This window comes from Rhincodon typus, chromosome 12 (assembly GCF_021869965.1).
Source record: "Rhincodon typus isolate 14 chromosome 12, sRhiTyp1.1, whole genome shotgun sequence".
In the NCBI taxonomy this organism is placed as follows: domain Eukaryota; kingdom Metazoa; phylum Chordata; class Chondrichthyes; order Orectolobiformes; family Rhincodontidae; genus Rhincodon; species Rhincodon typus.
In genome coordinates, this window is record NC_063343.1 from 1,229,929 (window position 1) to 1,256,726 (window position 26,798).

The following is a 26,798-nucleotide window of genomic DNA, read 5'->3' on the forward strand; positions in this document are numbered from 1 at the left end:
TAATAATTTTAGATTTTATTAAGCACATACAAAATATTACTTGGCAAATTAATATGGATAGTGTAGTGTGGTTTATTTTCTTTTAAGCAAAAGCTACCAAAATTACATAATGAACAAGATTTATTTCAACTAATTTGTGCTATGATCATTTGTAACTGTAAAATAAAGCAACTTATAGCTGGCAGTGTCTTGCTAATGTGTTCGTTAACTAGAACTAGGAAGGTTAGAGGGCAAGATAGTGGTTAGCATCCCATATAATAAAATGGTTACACACTATGATACTATACACAAGTGAGTTCAGGCAAAGTCTTGATCTTAAGGAATGAAAATGCTTTTTACTCAGAAACCAATATCTCGAGTACAGATATGTACAAGACAAACTCCCCATGAGGAACTCCTGTAGCACTGCCCATTATGTCTCCTAAAACCTGCAGGGAGCAATTTTAGCCAAAGTTTGAATCAAACTTGGAAGGATAGGGGAGCAGATAATTACAGCAATTTTGGCAATTGTGCAGATCCTACAGGCGCTGGTTTCATAAACCAAAGTATAATTACAAAAACTCAACACAATCAAGGGGTCTGACAGTCAAGTAGTTTTTGTTTGCCTCATTGCTTTAATTTTAAATTATTATCTAATCCACCCAGTTCCCCTATCTGTGATTTGAACTAGTGTCGACTTTAATCACATGATGCTTCCTGATGGACTGTTGTCAGTAAAGGAACCAGGGTGTTCACAATACACCTTCGTACATAAATGTTCATTAAAGCCCCAAATAGGGCAGAGGGGAATCTCTTCTCCAAACAGTGCCCCATTTAAATTGATGCTCAGTGACTCAATTTGGAGAAAGCTCACAATATCCAGTTCTTGAATATAATTATAAACATACTCATTCCGTTGAAAGAATCAAATACGTGCCATTGTTCTTTCAACTGAATTATTTTTTCAGCGGATCTGGCTGAACATCTGCACCTTTTAAATAGTGCATATCAGTCACTGATAGGAAAACCTTCACACTATGATGCAACATCCTCCGAATCCCACCACAGTGCGTGACATTTGACTTGTGTCTTCAGTCACCTGCACTTTAATTATAATCAGTAGCACGTTTGAAATGCCAGTCACTGCCTCACACAGCTTACTGTGCTACACTGATCTGCCTCCTTTACCAGCACTGTTTACAATCAGAGAAATACAGTATGTACTATCTGCACAAGCAGTTCATACGGTAACTAGCCGGGCTGACAGACGTACAAGATACATGTTTTGTTGTGTTCTAAACATCGGTAATTCAATCATACTCTTAATTTTAAAGATTATCACAAGTTTGCAGCTGAGAGGATGCTAACTTGGTTGTTGCAGTAACTGATCTAAAAGTTACTTTGCTCCAGGATGCACAGTGAGATCAACTGACCCGTGCTTTAAAATGGGCTACAAAATTAAAATTTCAAGTGCCGATGAGGAAGTAAACAGAATTGGGTACCCAAAGACTGCATTGGCTGCAATGTCCCAAAATTTAAAACATTTGTCCAACAACTGCCCCAATGATGCTCATCACAGCTACAGGATAATGGACTCAACACATCCCCAGAGAGAAAGCAACAAACTTTAACAGGACTACAGCCAAATCGTACCTAATGACAAATCCAACAGTTACATGCAGCTGACCAGAATAACTGGTCACCTCGAGTCAAGGGTTAGGGTTATAGTGCATACTGCTGTGTAGGAGTAAGAGGCCAGAGTGATCGAGAAATTTAAATGGTGGCATACGACAGTGAAACACAAAACAATGCGCCATTACAAAAGGTGGACCCCAGTCAACTCATTTCATAATCCAGCTGTCAAACTATATCAGCTTGAAATTATAACCCTACTTACTTTTCTTGAAGCCCAGGTGAGGTATTCTGGCGATGGGAGTGTTGCGATCACACATGAAATTATGCAGAGCCTTCAGGAAGCATTGCTCTGCAGAAAGGAGGTCATTTTGATCAGCTGGCTGATCTGCTTGTGCACTTGCAGCTGCCATCGTTTCTGATCCAACTTTGTTCTGGAAGGAAAAATAATCACACAATAAATTCAAGAGAAAAAAGGACAGAATTATCCTGTCTGAAGAATGCCATGGTAATAGGGAAGGGTTTTGCAGTCTGGAATGTCTCAACTTCTGACAGACTCTTACTCAATAATATGGCAACCTATCTGGAATAAGGGCGTTGTGGTGCTAAGTGGGTTGACTATCCAGATTCTCCTAAGGAAAGGCATTCATGTAAACCTCGTGTTACTCAGTGGTTTTACTAACGGGATCTTATGATTTGATTTATCTAGCTGCCCTCCACAGAATGGTAAACAGGCACCAACTCTGCAGAGGTTCAGACATGGTTCAACGATTTATGCCAAATTACTTGCAGTAACACTCATGGCGTAACTAGAACCAACCAAATATTTTTAAAGGTCAATCAATGTGTAGAAGCTGAAGGAATGTACAAAATAAAACGTTAACTGCTTGTACAGCCACTGTATAATTGGCCTGTCAAATATGGGTCAACACATGGTGCTAGAGCCAATACGGAGGAGGCAGAGTATTACATTCTACCATCCAGCTCTATAGGGAAATCCAGACGATGTTCCCCCAGCAGATCTCAACTTCGATTAAACGGACACATGGAAGTTCATGCAACAGATTTAAGGATAGTTCAGTTAATCTTTTTCCTTCCAAGTAAAATTTTCATTCAAGTTGAATTAAATGGGAAAAAATGTCAGGGGTACAGCACGCTATCTGGCAGGGTTGGGACAGGAGGTCAATGGGGATCAGAGTCTAGCACTGAGATCCTTTACAGTACAAGAGAGAAAGAAATCCAAGATGGTGCCAGCATGATAGGTAGGAGCCTGTCTGCTCCAGGCCAGTGACATTGTTTTTTCTATCTACGTTTTGTCTTCTTTCATCATCTTCGAGGCCAGAGTGGCATCAGTGGCAGTGGCTGCAGCGTCGGGGCCAGGGACAGAGCCCAGACTCTGGGCGGCGTCAGCAAGGCAGTAGCAGCAGCAGAGCTGGGGTCCCCTGGGGCATTGACACGGTCATTGCTGTTCCTGGAGCAGGGCTCCTGGAGGACCAGAATACCTCGCAGAAGTCCTGAAGCTGCACTTGAGACCCCAATTTGAACAGAAGACAAACTCTTATTTAAGTAATTTCTTTTTATCCTTAGTGTAACTCAAGATGGCACGGATTGTGGCAACAAAACACTTCTCACTATATCTTCAAGTTCTATGTTACAACTAGTCATTCAACAAATGAAAAAAAAAAAATCATTCATTCAAAATGAAGGCAAATAAAATCAGATATGATTTATGTCCTTAAAAGCAGCTGGTATTTCAAACCTGTCCAAAGTCATGGAACAAAGAAAGACCTGTTCTGCAATCATTACACCACCTATTTTCCTGTAAGGTCAATCGAGGAACGTATGACCCAGCAATGTATAATAACAGGAAATGTAAATTGTAGAATTCAATTATTTATTCACCCAGCTCTTATTCCCTCAAGGCTCAATATTTTGTCACTTCTCAGCATTGTGCAACATTTAATATCTGGGCATGGTTGAAACAGCAACAATACTACTTGGCTGCAGAAGGCTTTGTGGTCAAATCCAGATCTGCCCCAACAAGGGGAACAGAGCATTCACTCAACCCTGAAAAAAATACATCAGACAACTACTCTATGGCTCCACCTCACCCGCTTTCTCAGGTCTCGGATTCACTCCCTGCCTCAGCTGGCCTCAAGCCTCCTTTTAATTAATGCCCACTCTCTTTTTGTTTAGAAATCACTCAAAAAGGTGTGGGGATTACTGACAAGGGCAGCATTCAATGGCCACTTTCAATTGAGAAGCAGTAGCGAGCTGCATCAGGGTGTAGGCACACCCACAGTGCCATTAGGCAAGGAGTTCCTGAATTTGACCCAATGACAATAAATAAATGGCAACACATTTCTAAGTCAGGATGGTGTATATGAGTAAAAGGGGAAACATCACTGCCTGGAATTTACATAGACCAACCATCCTTGCTCTTCTAGGCAGTGGAGAATACAGGTTTGGAAGGTGCTGTTAAAGAACCCTTGGTGAGTTTCTGTAGTGTATTTTGTATACGGTCAATGATTGAAGGGAGTGAATGTTTAATGTTGTGGATGGAGTGCCAATCAAGCAAGCTTCAGCATTCACCAGGAAAATATAACTCCAAGAAGCAAAAGGACATTCTTGTAGAGCTGTAGGTCAAGTTGATGGCTGCAGAGTATCCTGCCTTTGGCCCCCTCTTGTAGTCACAAGGAAACAAGTATAGAACTGATTCAACAGGAGGAATTTATCCTATATTAGTTGACGCAACTTCTAAATGTCATAAAGAACCTTTCCAGCTCTGAAACATTTCAATGCGACTCAAAATATGAGCTCAGTTACTCTTTCCATAGATTCTGCCAGAGTGGAATATTTCAGCATCTCCAGTATTTTGATATGAGATGTAAAATTATTATAAAATACATATGAGGCAACAATAGCATCAGAACGATCATGTGAAGATGCACCATTGGAAATCCACACTGATCTTCCAATTTATACACAGTGGTGGAAGATGCTGACACCAAGTTTAAATACTGTATGACATGCATCTTGTTTAATAATCTCAATTCATGACCAATAGCGATGGACTTCCCCTTCATGTTATTAACTCAGTACATGTTTTCCTCAGACACAATTTCAACTTGGAAAAACAAACTCTAGAAATGCAAGACAGGGATTCATGTAGATACAGCATGAAAACACCATGCACTTCAGAAAGTATCTGACTTAAAATGCAGTTAAAAATACATTAATTGCTCATTTTCCTGCTCAGTTCCAAGAGCAAAACATTTAACAGTGTAACCTGTCCATCAAGACTATCAACTTCATCACTAAAATACTTTCTGGAGGCACCCATTAGGTGAAGGGGGCAGTACTAATCACCAACAAAAAAAAAACCAAGCCAAAACCTCAAAAGGTCATTTTAATTGGAATTATTCAATAACATTCCTGGGTTTGGTGATGTACTCCAGCAATCCCCTCCAGCCTTTGATCTCCAATGCTCATGGTGCTTCCTAGTGGATACCCTACAGGGAGCAATCCCGCAAGAGGTCATCTACCAAAACCTCTCTGCACCGCAAATAGATTCTCTGTCTTTGTCATACTGCTGCTGAAATTTCTCTTATGTCACTCCTAAAGTTAGTTTTCCAAATATAATTTGCTGGCTTTCCACCATTTGTATCCTATCCAATTCTGCTGGCTTCTGTATCATAAGACACAAGACACAGAAGCACAAGAAGGTCATTCTTCCAATCAAGTCCATCCATCACTCAACGAGATCATAACTGAATGGATAATCTTCAATTCTATTCTCCATTACAGCCTAGCTGCTCTCAAAATAACTTTCTGCTCTCCTTAAATCAATGAAGTCTTCAGCTACCTTGCACCTAAACTCTGGAATTCCCCTTCCTCAGATCTAGCTCCAAACTTTGAGAGCCCTTAAGACACTTTGTTAATTTAATACATAGAAGTTGCTGCTGAGCCCTTCACAAAATCATCCAGCAAGAAGGAATTTGTATCTTTATTGCACCCTTTATACCCTCATAACATCCCCAAGATCTTTATGGCACTAATACACTTTCTGTTTATGTGAAGTCACTGGTGTCTTGTAGTAGTCATTATGTTGGTCAAGTGATAAATCGATGTTATTTCATCAGGAGAATTCACATGATATGTATTCAAGTAATACAACAAGATTTTCAAAATCCATTCAGCAGGCAACTAGTGTCTTGGGTTAACATCTCACTGAAACGATGGTCCCTGTCAAGGCTCTACCACTGCAATCCTGCACTGGAAACTACCAGTCTAGAGTCCATTGTATTCAGACGTAGGTATAATAACGCTACCACATTTAACACCGGTTAAACCAATTTCTTTCTCCCAAAGATGAGATCTTATCTGTTATAAAATCTTACAATCCCCACAGTGCAGATAGAGGCCATTTGGTGCACCAAATCTGCACAGACCCTCTTAAGAGATCCATCTTTATCCCTGTAACCCTACATTTACTGCAGTTAACCCACCTAACCTGTACACTGCAGGCAAATTAGCGTGGCCAATCTACCCTAGCCTGCACAGGACCATGGGAGGAAACCAGAGTACCTGGGGGAAACCCACGCAGACACAGGGAGAATGTGCAAACTCCACACAGACAGTCACCCAAGGGTGGAATCAAACCCGGGTCCCTGGCGCTGTGAGGCAGCAGTGCTAACCACTGAGCCACATTAAGTTGACGCATAATACCTGGTCTACCACAAAAATCAAGATGTAAACACTGAAACTAAGATTCAAATTCTTGAAACACAGTATTGACACACAGGCATTCATTATTCATTCAGTGATGGAAACAGCAAAACCACCCTCTTATAACTCTTCCAGATTGCGCCACAGGAAGATCACTAACGCATTCCGTGCTGTAACAGAAATTTATTTCAGCGTATCTAGGCATGGCTTGGTAAATGGTAGTTGACCAAACAACAATTAATCTCCTTACACCTGTACGGAAAAGATCAAAGGGATTAAAAACTAGATCTCTTTCGGTCAAGGTGGTTCCAAGATGATACACCTCCGACAGAGGATCAGAACCAAATTAACCGTCTATGACAGATTCAATAATCCAATAACTCAAGTTAGGCAGGTTTACAATAAATAGATTACTGTTACCTCTGGACCATGTAATGAACCACCCATGCAGTTTTCAAAAAGCTTAGTTTTTGGAGACAATCCCATGGCCGAAAGCAAAACAAAATTAAGTCAACTCTGGCAAAGGAATTTGCAATTTAATTTTTCTGACGGAGAAGCAACCTGGGTAACTAAGAAATGTCAACAGCAGCTAACTCAGGCAGAGGTCTTAGTTTCAGCTGCAGAAGAACTTACACAGAATACCTAGTGCTCAGGAGAAGTAACCAATAGAGGTACATTTTCTGTTTGGCAGTAAAAAGAACATAGAACTCTTGCTGAAGTGATGGGGCAGCCACATCACTAAAAAAGGTGACTGTAACCTAAATAGCTCAGGCATACAATAGAGCTGAGAGTTTTACCAGGAACGACCAAACCATAAAGTGGGACTTTTAAAAAGAAGCTCTGAAAGGCTATATCATCAGGACTATCGTAACCCTGGGGGAGGGAGAGTTTGTACAAGTACACCTGGTTTGGTTTTAATTACATCCAGATACCTTGGTTAAATGTGTTCAAAAAGTCAGAACTGGAATCTTTCAAATGAAATATTAAACCAACACCCTCTTAGACAGAGACAAAATATCCCGCAACATTTCAAGGAAGGCAGCTGAATTCTTCATGGTATGCTGCCCAATAATTATCTTTCCATCAACATTAGTAAGACAGATTGCCCAGTCATTATCCACTGTGTTTGTGTGGCTGCCGTATATCCAAATTCCAACAGCGATGACCCTTCAATTTCTGTGGAGAACGGTGGGGCATCCCATAAACACTACTGCATCATAAAGTATTTATTTGCCTGATTAGTTTGCATCATCCTTGTCAAGGCACCGAGCTATCATCATTTCCTAGCCACCTGAAATACGACAAATCCAATATCAGAAATAGTCAACACGATGTACGGCACTAAAACAAATCTGATCAGCTAAGGTTCTAAGTGAATGGTTTCATCACAAACAAATAGTAGAGCATCTATCAGTAGAGACACCAGCATGTGGGGTCAAGGTCTTAATTTGCAAACAAGACAGAATATCATGAACCAAGCCCCTACAGAGGGGAGGTGAAAATTCTCCAACAATGGGCCATTTTACTAACCTTTTCTTCCTTGACATCCAATTGGCTGGGCCATTGGTTCTCCCGTGACAAGCTCTCGTCACTCTTTCTGCATGTCGATTTCTTCTTTATTCGAGATCGTCCTTTGATATGGGCTGCTGCCAGGAAGCATAAAGACGCACAAAAGTATCAGTGACAACTCGCTGCTTGTATCTTTCGATCATTGGCCCCGAGGTGAAGCACAGGATTTCCACACACCTCCCCACCACTGCGCACCCCCCCCACCCCGCCCCATTTTATTTCCCCAAATATGGGTTTTGGCTTGGGTCCAGCTAAATGTATCCAAATGACTGCTGAACAAGGCAACGACATTTGCTTGATATTTCCCCCCCTCCCCCACCCCCCAACTTTGTATTTTTTTGTGGTGTGAAATGTAATTTCAATACTTAAAACAAAAATCACAGTTCAACAAACCGTCCTCAGGCCATTTACCAGGTATTCGTAGAATTATGGAATAACAGGAAGTCAATAAAATGTGAACAGTGCCAACACACTGAACCATCTCGTTGCACATTATCAAACAAGTTCCGATATATGCGCTAACATCAAGTTTAAGCATTCAGTCCCAAATTCAGCCCACCCTGCCATGAGCTAACAAACAACAATAGCCACCATGGAAGTTGTCAGAAAGACTGGGAATTAAAGCCTTCTTTTGGGGTTGCTTAATTCAAATTTTGATTCTGTTACGACAATGAAATGCAAAAAAAAAATGAGTACATGCAAACATTGACCCTTATCTACACTCCAGTCAGTATCAGTCTGTCGACATATGCACTCTGCCCATGACCACCCCCACTGCCTTTGTCCCTCATGGCTGAATGCCTGACTGCAAGCTGTACGTTTATATGGGTCAGTTTGTGCAGCAAAAGTAATTTAATTCAAATGGCAAACAGAAAACCCTCACTCTCATAACCAGTTATATTTCATTTAAGTATGTCAAAATGCGAGGGGACAGAAAAGTAAATAATCACGATAAAAATCTGCATCAAATCATACACAAAAATGCTGCCAATATCATTCTGCTTCTGTACTTCCAACCATCTTCAGCAATTATGATTCCACTTCCAAGTAACTATTTATCATTCCAATACCATTAAAAACAAATTTGAGTCATTTGGAAACCACAGAACAGTGATTATAGAGGTTACGTATTCATTTCTGCGTACTTGGAATTTGTAATTAATCTTGCATCACTCCCCATCTTTTTGCAATAAGATGGTTTTAAGACTCCTTTATGTATTTTGATGCTAAAAATATTTTACACACTTTCTTGTCTTATTTGCAGTTGGTTATTTTTGCAAACTTCCTTTCTGCTATAGCATGATAACTATTCCTTCCTGTAAAAATTGTTCCCCTCACCTCATATTTACTGGGAGAGTTTTAGGTTGTTCTCTTTACATTTGGAATTTCACAACCCTTACGACGTACAACCGACTATGATACTTACAATTTTACATTTGATCAGCCGATGCTGATCAGCCAGAGTCCACGCTGTGCCAATACAAATTCCATTCAGTTCTCAGGAATATTGCCCAGAATAGGGGCTGCTGTAGCAATAGCAGTACGATTAAACAGCACCTGTGAGTAGTTCCTTGTTCCTCAATCTGCTCTTTACTGTCTCATAAGCACTCTAGCCCTGCCCTTGCACACGCTCACTGATATCCTCCCAAATTACATGCACATACTAAAGCAACCAATTGAAATCACCTCTGAAACTGCGACAGATCAGACAAGTCATTTCCAGAACACATCAAACCAATGGCTTCCTGCACATCTCTCAACCAATAAGAACAATTTGTGCTTTTTTTTTCAAAAAAAAAAATTGGCATCTTATCCAAATATTTGGAATGATTTAAAGTTGCTTTATTCCATCCAATAGATCTCTACGCTGTGCCTGACAGAGCGGTGTCATGTTTCCCACTATGTGATCTTGAGGGGGAAAAGTGTGTTTTCAGTCAGGGTTAAATGAACTGTCAAACTGCAGCCATTTACCCATTTTAAATAATTTATTGGCTCTTACAGGAATCCTGGGGCCCTTACGTTATTACCATCACGTTCCATCTAACTTACAGAACCATCCCCAGTCTCTCCGTACCAATTCAAACCAGTTTATTTCCGATCTTAATAACCCATTATTGTATCAGAATGGCTTTACAGTCACAAAGACACTCTCAAATGCTTAAAACTTTAAACACATTACTGTATTCACGAACTTACAAGAATTTGTAATGATTTTAATTAAAAAAACTGAAAGCTAAAATCCAAAATAACACCCTTTCCTTCACAAAAGGGAATCAATGTTCTTCATTTAAACCTTAAGCCCCTCAGTGTAGCTCCTGCGCACAGGGTCAATTCGTCAGTACGAATCAAACCTCACACGTCAGCACTGGTTAACCTAATGACAGTTCATTTTTACTGCATTGAACAAAGGAAACACAGTCTTCAAATGATTTTCTTCAGTCGGAGACTAAAAAACTGGCTTTTAACAAGACGACTCCAGGTACTATGCACTTTAATAATTGTAGGTTGCTCCTCCTGCAGGTAAGTTGAAGGCTCTGCCATCAGCACGAATGGATTGAATTATTAACTTCACTTCAGTGAATGTCGATCATGCACAAATTTCAGGACACTGAATGAGAACAAATTCCAAACCATTTTATCTTCACCCACTATTTGCAGTCTTGCTACATGATGCAGCAGATCGGAGATAAAGTGGAAAGGAACTGAAAATCCAAAATCAACGTATCTAATTCTCCTCACAGGTAACAGCATTCAGTTCACCCAGGTTGGGCCAAGTTGTACAGGCCATTTTCCACAAAGTCAGCTTCCATAAAACAATCCATGATCTTCCAGACAGGCTAGAATGTCAGAAACTTTACCAAAATGTTATCACATAACAATTTCCTACTGACTAAAATATAATCTTCAGAAAATGACTCAGCAGACCTGGGTTGGATTGAACTGCCTTAATTCAACACATTCCTGTGAACATTTGACCAGCAAGTGTTAGTTTTAAGACATGACCATGTGGAATCAACAAGGTACGTGTGAAATGGTCATCAGAACAGACAGACAACCTGGATGCTCTGATGCAACAAGGCATAGGGGAGTAAACAGGCAAATACACACAGTGAGTAACAGCATTTCACAAACCTACACAAAGCTCGATTGATGGTCAGGTAGGTGAGGACACGTTAGTGAGCATTATGGGGCAAAGGCCAAAAAGTTCTCGCTTCTGATTTTTTTGCTGAATTATGTAAAATGTGTTGGGGCAACACAAGTCAGTAGAGAGGTAGAACTACCATTGGGTTCCTGTTTCAATTCCTTAAAACAGATCTATCTTGTTCTATAGATTGGAAGAACATTTCCCAGCGGTCTCCTTGCTGCACAATGATCGAAAGATCCTATTCCCCAAAGGTCCGGCTGCCTTTTCAGTGTCTGCACCCAAAAGTACCAAAATAGCAGATACCAAACAAATAGAGAGAGAGATCCATTCAAAGTGAAGGGGTCCAATTAACAGTAAGTATTTAGGTCACTGGGTTAAACTTTTTTTTTTATAAAAATTGTCCAGAGCTCTAGTATTAGCTAAACGATTCCTTTGCCTTAAAGTGAAAATAAAATACCAGAAACAATTATTTGTAAACAAGGCTGGGCAGCATTGCCTACACATCCTTGGCCATGTGGAAATGCCAAAACATTTTGGAGAAGCTGAATCACAACAGCATCTGATGAGATTTTTTTCTCCAAGAGGCATATTTTAACAGATGCAGCAGTGTTAATGCTGTCTCTCTCAATGGAAGAAATGGACATGGACATTATGACAATAACGAATCCAACAGATGTTTAGTCCGTCTAACTTTTATCCACAAACATTTGGTTATAACAGAGGAACAATGAGGAACGTGTTACCAGTAGCCTGTCATGCTTCTTGGAATCCCAGATAAAAGGAAGCATGAGACCTTTATACCCTCAGGTCAGATTCTTGGGCATGGTGATCAATGTCAATGATCATGTCTCTTAAAAGCACACTAACGTAAGGCCATGAGATAGAACACAACTGCATCACACAGCACATACACGGATCTGAGCGTGTTCAGACACGTGTTTAAAAAGAGGCACACATCTGTAGAATGCGACAGAATGTTCAGCATTACAACACAGCTGACCAGGAGATAGATTAGGCAAAACCAGAATTAGTGCGGAAAACTCTTGGGAGCACATGTCGTCAATAGGGGTAGAAGTTGAGAATTTGACAAGAATGGGAAGAAAGAGCTTTCCACCTCTGGGTCTTTTGTGACTTAAACTCCATTACCACATGCAATAACTGAAAACAATTTAAAATAAATAAGTACCAGATCCTGACTTTTGAAACACCACAATTTATTCTCAAATAGGAGTTTTCTGGTGACACTACACAATGCTCTTGTACTGCTACTTTAATTATATAAAAGTGTACAATCCAATCAGCAGGAACATTCAATGATTTGAGGCGAAATGATTGTCACTAATTCACGAGGAATGATTGTATTTCATTTTTATTATGTATTAGAGATTATTCCTCAGCAACACCTGACAGTCTACAGTAAACACAAAAAATCCATTCAATACAGTACATACATTGTCTCATACATACAAAGGCATCATAAATTTGTTTCTCACTACTCTGCATGAAACATTATTTCAAAAAGAAAATAAAGACTGAGATAGAACTAGTGACTTTCACAATCTCAGTACATCCTAGCTTTCATGATGTACATTTTGAAAGTAGTCCCTGTTATAATGTAGGAAACACGGCAACCAGTTTCCACATAGCAAACTCCCTCAAACAGCAATGTGACAATAATCTGATCATCAGTTTTTGAGACATTGTTCAGAGATAAGTGTTAGCTAGGATGCAAGTGCTAACATTCTTATTCTTCAGAAAATAGTGACATGGGATCCTGTACACCAACTTCACAGCATGTGTGGATTTTGATCGAACTCTTTTCCAAAAGGACTTTCTCAACACTGCATTTCTGAGTGCGGGAATTCAAAATGGGACTTGAACTCACAAACATCTGACTCAGAGGTGACAGTATTATCAACAGAGCCACAGAGTCATGCAGCATAGAAACAGACCCTTAAGCCCAACTAATCCACACTGTCCATGTTCCCAAACCAAACTAGTCCCACTTGCCTGTATTTGGCCCATATCCCTGCAAATCTTCCCTATTCACGTACTTATCCAAATGTCTTTTAAATATTGTAATTGTACCTGCATCCACCACTAACCGCTGAGAGATATTGTATTATGATTTGTTTTACCAACTCACTCACAAGCACTCTATGTTTACTATAGTGCATTTCCACTTACTCATTCATAAAACCACGTTAAAGTAAATTAAACCTCCCTTCCAACCCATTAGTGCTTCTTTATACCTTTCAATTCTTACTGGCCCCAAGCCGCAAGCAGTGTTTAGACCTGTTTCTGATTCAAAGGCCACCTCTGAATAAATGTTAATACTGTAACCTACTCAGAACAATGTCATCCCCGCCATTGTGTCTCCATATCTCAATTGAAACTATGAAAAGATTATAATATCAATTAGCCCTTAGCGACCATCTCTCGAGACTCGAATAGGTTGCAGAACATCAGTTTCCTCCACTAGTATGTACTTCTTAAGCAGGGCCGCTATCCCCTTTAAGACACTTCCTATTAAAACAATGCTTCTGTGAAACTCCATGAATGTGTAAGATCTGTCAAAATCAGCAATGGGAGATGAAATCTCATGACCCAGCTGCAGGAGATCAGTTTAATATCCTCTTTACTTCTATTTAGTACACATATAATTTGTCACTTATTTAGTTCATATAGGTCTAGTGTTTTTTCTATCATTACTAACATTAAAGAAAAAGGACTAACACCTCTTAATTGTGCAAGCTCAGACCGGACAAACATTCTAATCCCATCAGGAGTAACAGCCAGCATTTAGCAAGTGGTCAAACTATCTCCTGCTTCCTCAGGACAGATGTCACACAAACTTGTGCACAATAGATACAACTATGTGACACCACAGTGCTAAAATTTTTAATGTATGTTAAAAACTATGTATTAAAGAGGCAACTGTAAAACTGTACTTTGGATTCCATCGCCACCTCGAACTGTGCCACTACAGATGGTCAATAAAAAGAGGCTATTTTCGCCAGTCACTGATCTCGGTCACTATTGAACACTATCCCACACCACTCTGTATATAAAAAAGGTTGCCCCTCATGTGCTTTTTAAATCCCTCTCCTCTCAACTTTAACATATGGCCCCTCGTTTGGAACTCCCCCACCCTAGGGAAAAGACCTTTGCTATTCACCTTATCTATATCTCTCATGAATTTATAAGTCTTTATAAAGGTCACTCTTCAACTCCATCTAAGAAGGAACATATCATTTAGCACTGCTGCCTCACAGCGCCAGGGACCTGGGGTTGATTCCACCCTCAGGCGATTGCCTGTGTGAAGTTTTGCATGTTCTCCCTGTGTCTGCGTGGGTTTCCTCCAGGTGCTCCTGTTTCCTCCCACAGTCCAAAGATGTGCAGGGTAAGTGGATTGGCCATGTTAAATTGCCCGCAGTGTCTTGGAATGTGCAGGCTGGCTGGATTAGCCATGGAAATGCAGAGAAATGGGCATAGGGTGGGGAAAGGGTCTTCACAAGGTCAGTGCAGACCTAAATGAGCTAAATGACCTCTTTCTATACTGTAGGGATTCTATGATTCTAATGATATTGACTGTGAATGGATAGGAAGTAGTTTACAATAATGTTATTTAACATGGAATAGTGTTAGGCAAAGAGACAAGGGCAGAAATCACAGGCCCCAGAACTGCTCTTATCAGGGCCCTGTAGTCCCTAACCAGAGCAGAATGCACCCCCTAGAATGCTAGGCACTGATTATTCCAATGCCCTTCTATCCTGGACCCTGGTTAGAATGGGATTAGGCTGCTCCGTCCCACTGAAACATTCATCTCATTTCAGCCTATGTCTTGCTTTATGGTCTAATTCAGATAATGAATCAATGATCTCACTGAGGTTTTATGCAATTGTTAAGCTATTTTTGGGATGTGGGTGTTGTTGGCAGGGACAGTGTTTGTTTCCCATCCCTAATTGCCCCTGAACAGAGAGGCTTGCAGAGGTTTTTCAGAGGGCAATTATAAGTCCATCACATTGCTGTGGGGCTGGAATTACGTGTAGGCCAGATGAGAATGACAGCCTTTCTACCATTAAATGAAGCAGATGGGGTTTTACAACAGCGGTTAGTCACCATGGCCCTCTTGTGTTGCGGTGGTAGTGTTCCTGCCCCTGGACCGGGAGGTCCAGGTTCAAGTCCCACCTGCTCCAGGGGTCAGTGATGACATCTCTGAAGAGGTCACCATTACTAAGTCTAGCTTTCAATCCCACAGTAATCATCTGAATTTAAATACCACCATGAGGGGATCTAAGCACGTGTCCTCAGAGCATTAGCTTTGACCTTTGGATTATAATCCCCCGACATTACAATTGGATAATCGACTCCCCAGTACTCAAGCAATGATCAAAGAAACATTTTTTGGTGATGAAGCATTTGTAAGAAACACACAGAAAGAGAACCACAAGATTTGCAACATTTTGAAATTTGGCAAAACCAATAAAGTGATTCATACCTCAAAATAAAAAACAACTCACTGAAAAATTCAGTCATAAAAGGAAATGAGCCAAATGTAAGCATTCTAGTATTGGGAATTAGGGTTTTTGTGATGTAGTGGTAGTGTCCCTACCCCTGAGCCAGGAGGCCATGGTTCAAGTCCCACCTGCTCCAGAGGTGTGTAATATCAGGTCATTTAATATCTTCACATATTTAGGACGCAGGTGGAAGGTGTAACAAACAAGAAAAAGAATAGTTAATGTGAAGCATGTATTTAGTAAGCTGAAGAAATAACACAAGTGACAAGTGTTATTTTGGATGCAGAAGACACTTGGCCCTTACACAAAGAGTCTAACTTGTGAAGCTGCTTTGAAATATGGGTGTGGAGAAGAATAGAAGCATTAATTGGACAGAAAAAATAACAAATGATCAAGTCTGAGAACACTGAATGAACAAAGAAAACTGCTGAACATGTTAAGAAAAAGCCAGAGAATCGATTTATCACATTTTAAGAAGAAACTGACTTGTAAGGAGAGATGTTATGGAGATAAACTTTCAAAGAAAAAGAGAAGGGAAGAGATGTTAATGCTGGAGGATTTAAAAATTAAAAAGCAAGTTATTGACAAATAGCAATTGGTGATGGTGATGGCGATAAAAAGTTTGTAATGCTGCTTGGATGAAAGGATCTATAATGTCAATAGAGCAAAACTGCAACAGCCGGTCTTGGACAGATTTATAATGCAGGCATTTATAGAACCAAGGAGAAGTGAACAAACAAGAATCCATTTAATGATTTCACTGAAAAGTACTTCACATGGATAGGAGCCACTCCAATGTCCAATGAACGGAAGCAATGTAATCTCCAGGATTATATTTGGCAAGTACACCAGAATGAATATACTGTGGGGGAAATATACACACAAACTGATACCACACTTTGCTCAACTCATCACATAGAAGGAAATTCCAGAGGCAGAAAGGACTGACTGGCAATCACAGCACAGCTGTGTGACCTCATTTACTGTAGGCTTCATTTCACAAATCATTACCAACCCCCTGTGTAACACAACTCGAAGTCAAACCATGAAACCAAAATTTCTCTGTAGCATTTGTGCATGCCTTTAGTTCGTTTTTTTTTTTTCATTTCTACTTTGGAAGTCTTCAGATATAGCTGTCAACTGCATTTGTTTAAATGTAGCAGTCAGCAATTTGGGCGAGTTTGGCATTTGTCATATGATGGGCAAAATGTTTCAGAATTTCTAGTTAACTTCTCTATACACACGTAGCTGGAAGAGGCAATTGGTCATTCTTTTGAGAAACAGACAGACATCTTTTGCATTGCAAAATTTGAGTATTTTGCCCTTCAGTTTTCTGAAACCACATGTGGTTAGATCACACAGCTATATTCTCTCAGTTGTCAGGGGCAAAAAAAAAGTGAAAGACGAATGAAAGATCTGAAATTGGCGATAATGGAGATTTGAACTACATCACTCACCTTGAAGTAACGTAACAAGGTGTACAGCTGGATGAACACAGCAGGCCACGCAGCAGAGGAGCAGGAAAGTTGACGTTTCAGATCTCGACCCTTCTCACTCATCTTGAAGTGCTGCCCTTGTTAAATTGTTCTTTGCTGATTTCATTTTTGATTTGAGAAAATTTGCTCAGCTTTTCTAAATTGAAATGTATGTTTCTACATCATATGTAACCAAGTCAGAGTGTGGAATTTACCAGAATTTGACAGCACAAATGCCATTTTGGATCCAGCTGAACACAAGTCTCCCCATAGCCCTACCTCTCTCCTCCCCCACAATTTGTCTATTTAATTTTATCCTCTCAGAAACCGCACGATACATTCTGTTCTTCTCTTTACCCAGTTCAACAATATAACTACCCAACTGGTCTTCCACAAAGATGTGGAGGTGCCTGCATTGGACTGGGGCAGACACAGTCAGAACTTACACAATACCAGGCTTTGTCCAACAGATTTATTTAAAATCACAAGCTTTCAAAGCGCTGCTCCTTTGTCAGGTGAAATGGAGAGAGGTGCCCAGGCACAGGACATATAGGCAGAGAGATAATGGGGAGATAATTCCAGGTAATTCTCCACAGCACCTGACGAAGGAACAGCACTCCGAAAGCTTGTGATTTTAAACAAACCTGTTGGACTATAACCTGGTGTCGTGTGATTTCTTTGAAGATGATATAAACCATGCGCTTGTTCTCAACTAACACTGCTCAGAACAGAGAAAACCATTCCTCGACATTTAAGATTCACTGCGAGATCACACAGTTTCCATTCTGTGACAGAAGCAGGTGGTCAATTTTAAAGCAGTGTGCAGACTCAGTCAGAACTGTTTATTTATGGAGAGGCTGGCAAGGGTTGGGGGAGCTAGAAATCCCTCCACAACCGGTTGACTGGCAATAAACTAAAGAACGCCAGATACCGGAGCAGGATGGTTCAAGCCTTAAAAATCTTGCCTTTGTGCCAAACATTTCCCAATCAAGTGGTGTGCAGAAAAAAAAGTCGAACGAGCTCTATTCAGTACGACTCTTCTTCCTCTTTGCAAGTGCACAGATGCTGCCCCCTGCTGTTTAATTTCACCACTACTACATGGACAGGCAGAAAACAAAGGTGCACCAATGCTGGAGTTCAGAAATGTGGATCAGATAGACAAGAATTAGCATATCTTTGCCAGGACAGAAATATTTCCAGGTTTATTATTCATCATATTAGATTGTATCTTATTTTTAACTCCCCCAACATCTCCAAACTCTACACCTGCCTCAGCTCATCTGCTTCCGAAACCCTCACCCATCAGTGTGATAACTCTAAAAGGTATTTAATAGACTCACGAACATGCATAGAATAGAGGGAAACAACCGATGGACTTACATGTGACTTCAGAACCACAGCAATGTGGATGACTCTTACCTGGCCTCTGACATGACCTAGTAAGGCATTTAATCATAACCACTTGCAGAAAGTTTCAGGACAGACAGACAGATCACCTGGCAATGAAAAGGCATTGGAAACAACGATGACCTGCAAAGCTCTCTGGGGGCTCATCGGAGAGTTGTCTCACAATTTAGTCAAGCAACAGCTTTACTCATGAAATCATACCTTACACACAAAGACCCAACACCACCACCACCTCTGGCCACGCTCTGTCCCACTGGCAGGACAGACTCGGCAGATGTGACAGCACAGTTGTAGAGTGAAAAGGAGCTGCCCTCAACATTGACTCCAGACCCAAATGAGGACACCTTGGTTGATGAATCAGTCGTCCTCTATGTTGAAACACTGGGGGTGGCAAGGGCATAGAACGTACTCTGGCTTGGGGACTTCAATGTCCACCACTAAGAGTGGCTCAGGAGCTTCTAAACTGAATAAGCTGGTGAAGTTCTAAAGGACATAGCTACTACATCCATTTGCCTGCTGCAGATAGGTCTGTCAATGACAGCATCTGCTGATGCAACCACTACACAGTCCTTCTGAAGATAGTCTTCAACATCCTCACTACGTCACTTTCTGCCTAATTGAGTGTCATTCCCATGAGCAATTAAAAAAAATCCAACTGGAAAAGTAGTGCAACTACAATCAAGTGGTACTGGGTTAAAAGATGGGCTTAAAATGTTGGCAAAAGTAATAATAAGCTTAAGGATTTGAGAGCTTACAAACCAGCAAAGGGTAAGGGAAAAAAAAAAATGGAGAAAACAGAATGAGAATAAGCTTGCAACAACTTTCAAGCTTGTACAGGAAGAGAGATGAAAAAAATGTTAACAAAAATGTTCTTTGATGACGTGATGAGTAACATAAATAAAGGGAAAGAAGTGGATGTACTGTATTTAGATTTCCAGGAGGCATTGTCCAAGTGTCACAACAAAGGTCACTTCACAAAATAACAGCTCCTGGTGTAGAGGTAACAGAATGGATAGAGGATTGGTTGGTTAATGGGAAACAGGTGGGGCATTAGTGGGTCATTTTCAGGTTGGCAGCATGTGACAAGTGCTGGTGCCACAGGGGCCCATGTTGGAAGTGAGCATGGGTTGACTGATTTCAGTTGCATGGAGCTGTGCTTTCAGGTGGGTAAAGTCAAGCATTCAGGACTGCTAAATGTACGAAGAATATAAGAGGAAGAAAAGACAGGAAACAATTCAGGAAGGAAACGGAACAGTTCTATTAATGTATTGCAACCTCCTTTCCCAGATTGATAGGCAGCGTATTGACACCAAGAACTTTTCCCTCTTCAGATCCAGGCTGCTGAGACAAAATAACATTTTCTGTTTGCACATTCCTCTAGCTGCGACTCCTGATATTATAAAGATGAGGAGCTGAAGTTACCTGGCCTGTAGAAATTCACTGTCACTTTTACCAAGCAACACATTTAAATCATAACTGTACTGGATTACCCAAGAAATTGGATCTCCCTGCCCAAAACTCAACGTCAAATTTTGTCTGATAATACAGCTTTGAAGAGACTTGGGCCCTTTGCCACTTTGAAGGAGCTATACAGATTTACGTTGTTATGCAGTAGATTACTTTTCCCAACAGCATCTCTTTATCCCCTCACAAAATGAATATGAGAGGGAAAAGGAACAGAGACAGTTCTGGGTCTGGTAACATTTCACAGCCAGGCGAAAAATAGTACCTCTAGATTCCTAAAGGGAAACCACAGCTCAAGAGTCACAAGCTGAAATGGATCTCATGTGATTCCCTGGGTCACATTATTAGCAGCACTGAGTTAAGGCATTCATTTCCTAGCCTTTAGCCACTGGTCAAAATGCCTGCACACTCCAAGCACATTTTGAATTCCCTCATCAATTTTTATTTCACGATTGTTAGAAAGAAATAAAGTATTTCAGTTTAGAACAACTGAAAGGAAGTGTCGTATTGTGCAACTTGACAAAAATGGCAAGCCTACCTCCTGCCAAATGAAGATGTAGTAAGGTCAGTGATCGCGGCTGTGCAGTGATTTGTAACCTTGTCCGGACCACTCTCCCAGCTGAAGTACGTGTCAAAACACGAGGTGCTAAAGAGGACACAAAAATCACATGTTTTTCCCAAATTCCAACACACAAAAGGACTCTGCCATTTACAACCTCACAATTCCATTCAGGTTCACCTTAAGAGAGGGGAAAAACTTTCTACGGTGGGTCTCCTCCTCACTTTCAACGAATAAACTGGGGAAACGCCGTGAGAACACAAGTTGCTTCTGTAACCACTCTTCCTCTAATATTATACTGGATTGAGTGGAGGAATCCCACATCCAATAAAATCCCAAACACCTTTAAGTCACAACAAAATTTAATCTCAGAATCAGTTTAAATCTTAGAAATACTGAACGTTAGCATAAAGGAAAACCATGCATCTTGGCTAGCCTCTGTTTTCTGTTTGTAACAATACCAGGCATACTTTCCATCCATAAAATTTTGTGACGACACTTTTAATGGTTTTGTACAAACAACAAAGCATCGTAACAATGTTTCCTATCACTAGTCCCTGAGCAACCATAGGGACAATGTTTCCTGTAACCTGTACCGCCATTCAGACATCCTCTCTCTCTGTGTTATCAGTGTTTCCTTAGACATATGGCAGGGTCTAGTACTGCGAGCTCATATTCTCCAATTACAAGACACAGGATTTTATTTTAAAACTGACAATTCCACATTGCATAATGAGGTTGCAATTCATATTAAAAGGAATAAGAGTACTAAACTATCAGTTAAAGAAAACAAGCAGACAAGCTTCTACAGGCAACAAGATGGCAAACTTCCATAACTCACCAAACTCATCACATATGGATTTGTTATCCCCCAGCGTTGGGTGTTCAAATGTTTCCCGGCAGTAAAGAATCTTGGTGTTTTGGTTAACCAGAAGAATTCCTCCAAGAGCCAGTAGCTGAGCTTCACTGACACAGTCAGCAGATGCTTTCTGAATTCTCTTCCGGATGGCTCGATAGCGACAGTACTGGGGGTAGCTTAGTATTTTCACTCGTGGTCGATCATCTTTAAACCCTAAAACACAATGTGGTTTCTTTGGTAATACCAGAGACTGGCTTGGAACAGTTCATTACACAATCTCAACAACAGCCTCATGAGATAGAGCACAAGCATACCAATACCTCATTCAGTGCCATAATAGCAAAAGACAATTTACCTCATCTAAATTAAGGAATTGCAATCAGGGCAAGTTGAACACCAATTGTAATAATAAACAGCATCATAATAAGCACAGCAAAACTAGAAAAACTAATTATTTTAATGTAAATTTTAACTGAATTGCTAATTTTAGTACAATAAAAAGGTGGCTAGTAAAATAAGCATGTTGGTGAGCACCAGCGTGATCCACAGCAAATTTCCCTGAAGGAACAGCAGCTTAAGAATGTTAAATACAAAACACAATTATTGGAGAGAGACTGGAATCAAGCTCTTCCCCCACCTCACCCTTACAAATTAGGACCAGGAGATAGCCACTCAGACTCTCAAGCCTGTTCAATAAAATCGCGGCTGATTCGGGTACTCCACAATCCAACCTACTCTACATCCCTCCCCCAACTATGGCATAAATGCTGTCCCCTCCACACTTCATTTCAGCTCTGATGAAGTCATCTAGACTCCTCTTGCTCTCTGTCCACTGATGCTTTCTGACCTGCTGTAGTCTCCAGCATTTGTTGTTTGCAGTACAGATTCCAGCTTCTGCAGTAATTTGCCCCTACTCCTTACATCCTCTTGCTTATCAGGAATCGGTCTACTTTAGCCTTGAAAACATTCAAAGACTTGGCTTCAACTACCATTTAAGGACTTGGAGGTGCCGGTGTTGGACTGGGGTGGAAAAGGTCAAATATCACACCACACCAGATTATAGGCCAATAGGTGTATTTGAAAACACTAGCTTTCAAGCTCTGCTCCGTCCTCAGGCATAGTGTGGAGCAGAGCTCCAAAAGCTAGCATTTTTGAACAAATCTGTTGGACTGTAATCCGGTGTCATGCGATTTTTGACCTTTACCATTTAAGGGAGGAAGTTCAAAGGAGACTCAACCCCGAAAAGAAAATTTGCTTCATCCCAGCCTTAAATGGATGACACTTCATTATTTAAAATGACCCCTCATTCAAAATTCTTCCATAAAAGGAAACCACCTTCCCATGTCCCTCTCTGTCAAGCCCCCTCAGGCTCTTAATTGTTTCAATCAAGTTATCTCTTCCACTTCTAGGCTCTAGTGGATACAAGACTAGCTTGTCCAATCTTTTCTTGGAAAAGTAACCTACCAAATTCTGAGGTAGCAGCTTCCATGGGTGTTTTATACCTTGGAGGTACAACATGTACTTTGGTATTTGTGCTGACATAGTCGGGTATTTGGACTCTCAGTAGAAGATTAAAGTCTTTTTGCACGAGAAAACTTCTATTTTTGCCCTGCTACACATTTTAATAGATATTTTCTAAATCAACCTGTTCAGGAGATGCTATTACACACCTCTGGAGCACATGGGCTTACTGAACGCTAGATGAGGTTTTGCATTTCTAGTGGGTGTGGGTGAGAGACAACCTCTGAAGGGTAATAGCTGATGGAATCATCGAATTACCAGCCACCACTCAAACATCTAGAGTCACACAGGAATAACAACTTAAACAAAAAAGTGGGAGAAAACTATCCCAAGTGCATCCTCAAGGAGGAAAGGAAAACAAAAAAAAAAAAAAAAATTGACAGAAAGACAGAAGGTTGCAAATTATAAAAGGCCAGCGGCAACATAAAGGGTTAAACGCATTAAAAGAAACGCAAGGAGTAATGGCAACAAATCACTGATCTAAATGTTTCCAAAAAAAAAAAAGCCGGCGAAAATACTGAAGACAGCTGCAAACTGAGAATGGGCACGGATGGTGCTAACAGGGATGCAATGTTTCACTAGAAAATTTAATAAACTCGGCACAAGCGAGGCATTATTATTTTGGGAATAGATCATTTAAAAAGTGGGGAGGTGGGAGCTGAAGCAATTAGGGTAATGATTCACAGCATTCATCAGTCAAGCTTATTTGACTTCCTGCTCAAGATGCATCAGTAACAATTTGTTTCAGCAAGAAAGAGACTGCAGGAATTTCGACAAGAATCACAGGCATTTCGCTGTTCTAGAGATGAAGTATAGAGATCAGGAGAAATCAATTTCACAATGATAATGAATCACTGCTTAACACAGAACAAAGGGAAATGTAACATTAGATTCCACATCTGTCTAAACTGTATGGGTAAAGGCTGGGTTGATGCGATTAATGTGCAGCTTTACTCAGCTATTCTAAAGTGAAGTTCACACAGGCACAGATGGTAGGCATTTGGAACTACAGGGAAACAGTCCATGAAATCGGCACTGATTTTTTTGGTAAATGAGTCATCTAGTCTAATCCCACGTGTACACACATTTCCTCTTCCAAAGGATGATACATTTCCAGCAAAGGAGGCTGTTCAGCTCACCATTTTTAAGCTAGCTATCTGTAACAGTGTGCAAGATCTCAAATTTTTCAATTTATTTACTCAACCTTCCAAAATGCATTGTACCATTATATCTAGACAGGTGTTCCAAATTGTTAACAACTCTCTTCAATGTCCCCTTTTTCTCAAGCAGCCTTTGAAGCCCTGAGAGTAGTTTCAGATATGTGTGGCAGTGAATCTATCATTCCACCCCGTCTGTGTGTAAAGAACTTATTTCTAGTTCCCAATGCTTTTTTATAGTATTATCTTAGAGAACTGAAACTCGAAAACAAAACTATTTGAGTCTGTCATGTTCTCTTCAAAAACGCAAGGTGACCACCACTTACAAATAGTCATACCTGGGTGAGTGACGTTACTATACTGAAGAAACAGCACTGGGGAAGAAATTATACCTTCATCTGATTTTTTTTTGTTTGATACATCAGAAGCACACAGTCCCCACACTTGCTCATCCAAAGAAACCTTTGTTTTAATAAAAGCAAACATTGACTTGGATATCACAGACAGCAGGGAAGCAACAGCATTTGCCAGATGCCTCAAAGATCTAACGATTTCTGTGGCATTAACTCCCTCTTCCCTGACATCAGCCTGAATCTGGCACCAAGTCAAGATGGTCTCCATCCATCCTACAGTGACATTATCAAGCAGGACAATCAGTCAATCGATTGTAACACTTCTCTCAGACAGCAAACCAGGAAATAAAATTGTGATTTGCATTCACTTTTAATTACAGAGAACTAAACAAATGATTGGGCAACAGCAAGCAATTAAGATATAAACAACAGTATTGTAAACTTTCATAAAAATTAGAAATGAGAGATTTTATGACAATGAACAAATTTGGATTGGGTGAGTATTGAAAGCGATCTTTGACAATATCAAATTACTGTTGAAGCCCATAATGAAGTGTATTATGACTGACACAGGACTGGAGAGTGGGACTAGCTCTTTAGAGAGCTGGTAAAGACTCGATGGGTCAAGTGGCCTCTATCTGTACTGTAAATTCTATGATTCTATGACAATAGCTACAAGATATAGATTTCAGCAGTTGCTATTGGTCCCAGAGAAGTTTACTCTATGATGCATGACAGTTTTGCTGTCATTATTACTGCAAAATACAGAAATACCAACTCAATAAAATTAATCTGGAACAGATACCTACTATATGAGCAATCTTCACTGCTGACCACTATGTTTGAGGCTATCTGCACTATAGCTCACCATTCAGTACGTTTACTGCCACCACTTTGTTTTCAGGTAGCATTCCTCATGGCCCGTTTAGTGTGGCATGTGAAAAGTAGACCACTTGCTACTCTGTTTAGAAGTGGTCCTTACTTCAAGCACAAAATAATTCATTGCACATTAGCCAATAAGGATAAGTTATATTTACTTTCTATCACCACAATATACGTAATAATGAGGAGTGCCTGGATGGTAGATCTTAATCCAAAAACGTAAACTTTCCCCCCACCAAGTCTATGATACCACCACAGTGAGTGGTGCTTAAGGCACTCCCCAGTATTAACCCTTTCAGGCCCTTAGACAACAGTACCCTGACATACAAAAGGTCTGATGGCCTGCTCTATGTAAAATCAAATCTTACTGTGAACAAATCCCTTGTTTAACTCTTGGAGTCAGCCAAGCATCCTATGTGAAAGGAATACCAGCATTAAGTCTCCAAGGCAAACCGATGAGAAATTTACAGCTTGCTAATGTGCAATCACACACACACACTCTACTGTGGAGATTCTCCCCCACCGACACCCCAGTGCCAAAAAAGACTTGAGAAATCAGACAGTAATGCACTTTCCAGATATTGGTCTGAAGGTTAAGACACTGAAGTGCAGACCCAAGTAGTTTTTAAATACGATGACGATTTCTATCTTTACCACACTTTCAGACAAGGAGTTCCACGCTTCCGCCACCCTCAGGTGGAAGAAAATTTCCTTCAAATCCCCCTGAACCACATTCACTTTTCCCTGAATCTCTGCCTCTTGTTATGGATTATTCAACCAAGCAGCAGAGGGCTTTCCTGACCACATTATTTAGTCCCCCTCAATGAAATTTCCTGACAGTCGCCACTGTTCCAAAGAGAACAATCCTAGCCAATCCAATATTTCCTGATAACTTAAAATGCTTCAGTCTAGGTAATATTCTCCTAAATCTCCTCTGTACTCTCAAACGCAACCATCTTTCCTGCAGTGCACTGGTCAGAAGTGCATAAAGTAAGCCAGCTGTAGTATAACTTGTGTTTTTATTCTGTTCTAGAATAACCTCCCAGCTCTGACTGTTCTATGCTTCGGAAATAAAGGCAAACATACCATTGACCAGTCTCCTTCAGGGATCTGTGAACATGTACTCCAAGATCCTGTTATTCTACACTTCTTGGTATCCTACTATTCGTGATGTACTTCCTTGCTCTGTTAGCCCTCCTCATATGCATTATCTCATTTCTTTAGGCGGAACTCCATTTGCCATAGTTTTGCCTATCTGACTAATCCATTCGCATCTTCCTGCAGTCTGCAGCTTTCTTCTTCATCAGCCACACAGTCAATTTCTGAATCATCATCTCAAATCTATTTTAAATGCAACAATTCTGGTTTTTCCCTCTCTTTTCTTCTCATGGGAACTGTCTCTGGTGGATTACACAATTGATAATTACTAAGAAAATAAACAAGAGCCCCTCACATGACAAACTTCATTGTGTGTATGTATATCGACATCAGGGAAGTTCTTCTAACCTAAATTGAAGTACATTGAATAAGGTAAAACACAGTGAAGTT

The 26,798-nt window shown here is 40.4% G+C and overlaps 1 protein-coding gene across 3 annotated transcripts in view; it reads right to left on the bottom strand.

Moving 5' to 3' along the window:
- The window catches only part of LOC109929886 (AT-rich interactive domain-containing protein 5B-like), an 84,391-nt gene that overhangs the window by 29,925 nt on the left and 27,668 nt on the right, over positions 1 to 26,798 (bottom strand). For 2 of the 3 annotated variants that reach the window (XR_007263394.1, XM_020529458.2), the window contains exons 4-7: positions 21,320 to 21,550; positions 20,458 to 20,565; positions 7,870 to 7,985; positions 1,877 to 2,045 (exon numbers count right to left, since the gene is read on the bottom strand). Coding sequence is in view for 2 of the 3 variants with exons in the window: in XM_020529458.2 (XP_020385047.2) it covers positions 1,877 to 2,045; positions 7,870 to 7,985; positions 20,458 to 20,565; positions 21,320 to 21,550 (624 nt within the window). In the remaining variant the exon portion in view is untranslated. The remainder of the gene's footprint in view (positions 1 to 1,876; positions 2,046 to 7,869; positions 7,986 to 20,457; positions 20,566 to 21,319; positions 21,551 to 26,798) is intronic. The other variant, XM_048603832.1, reaches the window with a different exon arrangement.